Raw genomic sequence first — 2,967 nt, 5'->3', positions numbered from 1 at the left:
AATTCAGTCAGCAATTTTTAACTTGTAGTAGCATCAAACCCTAAACTACTTAATCAAATTCAGTGAAACCTAAACTACCATAAAACATCATACCCTAAATCAAATTTTAAAGGGATGGAAAAGTAAAACTGTTATTACAAATAAAATATGATAAAATATGCATGTAATTTCAGTGAATGAATATTACCTTTCTATGATCTTGAATCAAATTTTGTTGATGAATATTTACGAGTATAATTTTATTCTTCTTTGATTCTTTTTTCTCAATAAAAACGTTGGCAACGACTTTGATGAATACATGAATATTTTACCTTCCAAGTCTTTCATACGACGTCTAGTCTTAAAAAAGAAAATTCAAAGTGAAATGAAAGATATGCCTCTTTTATTTAGTGTTCATGGTTGAATTGGACGCTTTACCCGCGTTTCCAGCTACGGGAAAGTCACACTTTAACATACTGTTTTGACCTAGCCCTCACATCGATTGTTCTATCTACTGAACACACCAATCAACCTTATGTTGATTCTCATTACGTACTCCAATTCTATCGGTTAATGAAGACACTTTATCTAATGAAGCAAGAAGAAGAATGGGAAAGCAATTGAACAATCAAGGAGAGGCATTCATTTATGTACTTCACTAGTATAAATATTCAACTATGTTGGTTGTTTAGCGAAGCAAGTAAAAGAAACATTCTTTCACTCTTGTCTAATTCAGACGTAATATGCGTGTATGAGAAAACGAACAAAACTTGAAGAGAATTTGATGCAGTCTCTGGCTTCATACTCGGAAATTTTTTTAGAGTTATTTGTGCTTCAGAAGTGCATCTCACTACATATCAAAAAAGGCAGAATTTACTCAAGTAGAAAAAGATCATAATCCTTTTCACTTGGACATCTTCTTCAGCTTCTCTTCAGTCTTCCTGTGCTTCTCCATTACATGATTATGAATAGGCCTACAGAAAATCACCAAATCAAATTAAGGAGTCAGTACCAATAGGAAGCTAACTAAGTTCGTATTGAAACAAAGACCAACTCATGAGACATGGAAAGGCAGGCAAAACCATATAAGATTTTGCAGATTCTGAAAGCTCTATAACCAGAAAGTTCGCTCGGAAAACTTGTCCTAAGGAGAGAAGCTCATCCTCCTCAACAGGATTTTGCTTCCTCTTATTCATCAATTTTGTAATTTCCTTCTATAAGTGATTGAAGAATAGAGAGCCCAGAAAGTAGACAGACTCATGAAACTGAACGAAAACAGGCTCACGAAGCTAGCTAGAAACCAATGACTATATTTTTATGCCCAAGTTAAGCCTAAATAAACCCTTTATGGGCGAGACACGTGAAGAATAGAGAGCCCAAAGAGGACCAAACTAGACTCTGACCACTAAAAACTTCAGGTTCTAGCTGGCTGGAGTATTTCAAATGGTAAGACAAAAATGGATTAACTAGGACGAAGAATCTTTACGGAGGACAAAAATGGTGCAAAAATCAGTTTAGAATATCTTATGCATGAAAAACAGCAGAACTCATGATCCGGTTAAAGACATCAAATTTGGGAATTGAAGAAAAAAATAACGAGAAGCCTTGACTTACTTATGGATATCGATCATTTGCTTTTGTGACCTGCAAAAATAAAAATAAGACATAAGTGCTCCAAAAGAAAAAAGTTTCTTACAAAACTCATCATTTTATATACATGTAAACGACACGTGTTTCTTCTAATCCTAGATTTTCACGTTTTTTATTCTTTAAACAAGATACAACCAAAATTAGGGTACTCACCAGAGTATGTAGAGAGCCGTCATTGACATAAACCCATAAGTGAAAGCGTTAACTGCAGTGACCAGAGATAATAAGGGTGAGAGTCGAAATATCTATATCTACATACAACAACAATAATATACTCGGTGTATTCCCACAAAGTGAGGAATATCTATATCTATACATAAATTGTATGTTAAGAAGGAAGGAAGTCTAGCTTAGGATTAAACCAAGTGGCAGCACAAGAGAGAGATAGTTTTAGGACAAAATTAGTTACATTAGGTAATAATTATCGTTTGCCTCTAATTTTTATAGCTTTTCTAAAGAATTCAAATTTTGATAGTTATTTTATTTTTTACTGTTTTCTTATAGTTATTTAAACTCTTACATTTTTTTAAAATTCAAATTCAGACAGGTTTTTAACCATAGTGATGGTTATAAATTGATTCTATTTAACCTAATTTTTAAATACATCTCAAATTTTCTTTCATCTTTTGGCTTTTGACTTTTATCTTTAATAAACGACACAGAATTGCACGTTCCACCCCAACTCCCCATTTTCCCATTGATCACGCACACATGACACAATACACACACGAAAAAAAAAAATCATACTTCACAAAATCCAAACTAAATGCACCACTTCATACTTTACTGCCATATTGACTTGAAGAATTTTGGGAAACATTCCCTCATTTTCATTTTGGTGATAATTTTCTTCTCTATTATTCGATGCATGTGTCGAGCAGGTTCCCACCCCACTTTATCGACCAACAGGCCACACACTCAGATGAGAAGTTGTTGGCCTGACGAAGAAAGTTCCAGGTTTTTATCTTTATCTTTTGGCGCATATATGTTCTCTATGTTCTTTTATTATTATTTAAAGGCCTTAACAGTACTTTTAACCTCCCTTTCTTCAAGTTTTTGTAAATTATACTCCATTCATTTCAATTTTTTCAAGGAAGGAGAAAGAAAGCGAGGCAGCGACCTTTCTTGAGTTGGAAGAAGATATGACTAATAGAGGTAGGGAAAATAACTACGAGTCCCCTTGGCGAAACAATAGATCAAGAGGAAGCAACGAGTACGGGGATAAAAGTAAAGAAGAAAATATTAACCGAGGATAGAGGGAATGTAGTGTGAATTTTCTAAAATAGGGCTATAGTTTTGATTCTTCCTTCTTTTCCAGTTTTAACTTCATTTGCCTTC

The 2,967-nt window shown here is 33.8% G+C and overlaps 1 protein-coding gene across 1 annotated transcript in view; it reads right to left on the bottom strand.

The window, feature by feature from the left end:
• Positions 1-599: 599 nt before the first annotated feature.
• The window catches only part of LOC107866866, a 6,559-nt gene continuing 4,191 nt past the window's right edge, over positions 600-2,967 (bottom strand). Inside the window, exons 3-5 of the mRNA XM_016712872.2 lie at positions 1,783-1,834; positions 1,594-1,623; positions 600-953 (exon numbers count right to left, since the gene is read on the bottom strand). Coding sequence (XP_016568358.1) covers positions 884-953; positions 1,594-1,623; positions 1,783-1,834 — 152 coding nt within the window. The 3' untranslated portion in view covers positions 600-883. The remainder of the gene's footprint in view (positions 954-1,593; positions 1,624-1,782; positions 1,835-2,967) is intronic.

This window comes from Capsicum annuum, chromosome 4 (assembly GCF_002878395.1).
Source record: "Capsicum annuum cultivar UCD-10X-F1 chromosome 4, UCD10Xv1.1, whole genome shotgun sequence".
NCBI classification, from domain to species: Eukaryota; Viridiplantae; Streptophyta; class Magnoliopsida; order Solanales; family Solanaceae; genus Capsicum; species Capsicum annuum.
The sequence above is the reverse complement of the archived record's forward strand: the minus strand, read 5'-3'. Positions and strand labels throughout refer to the sequence as shown.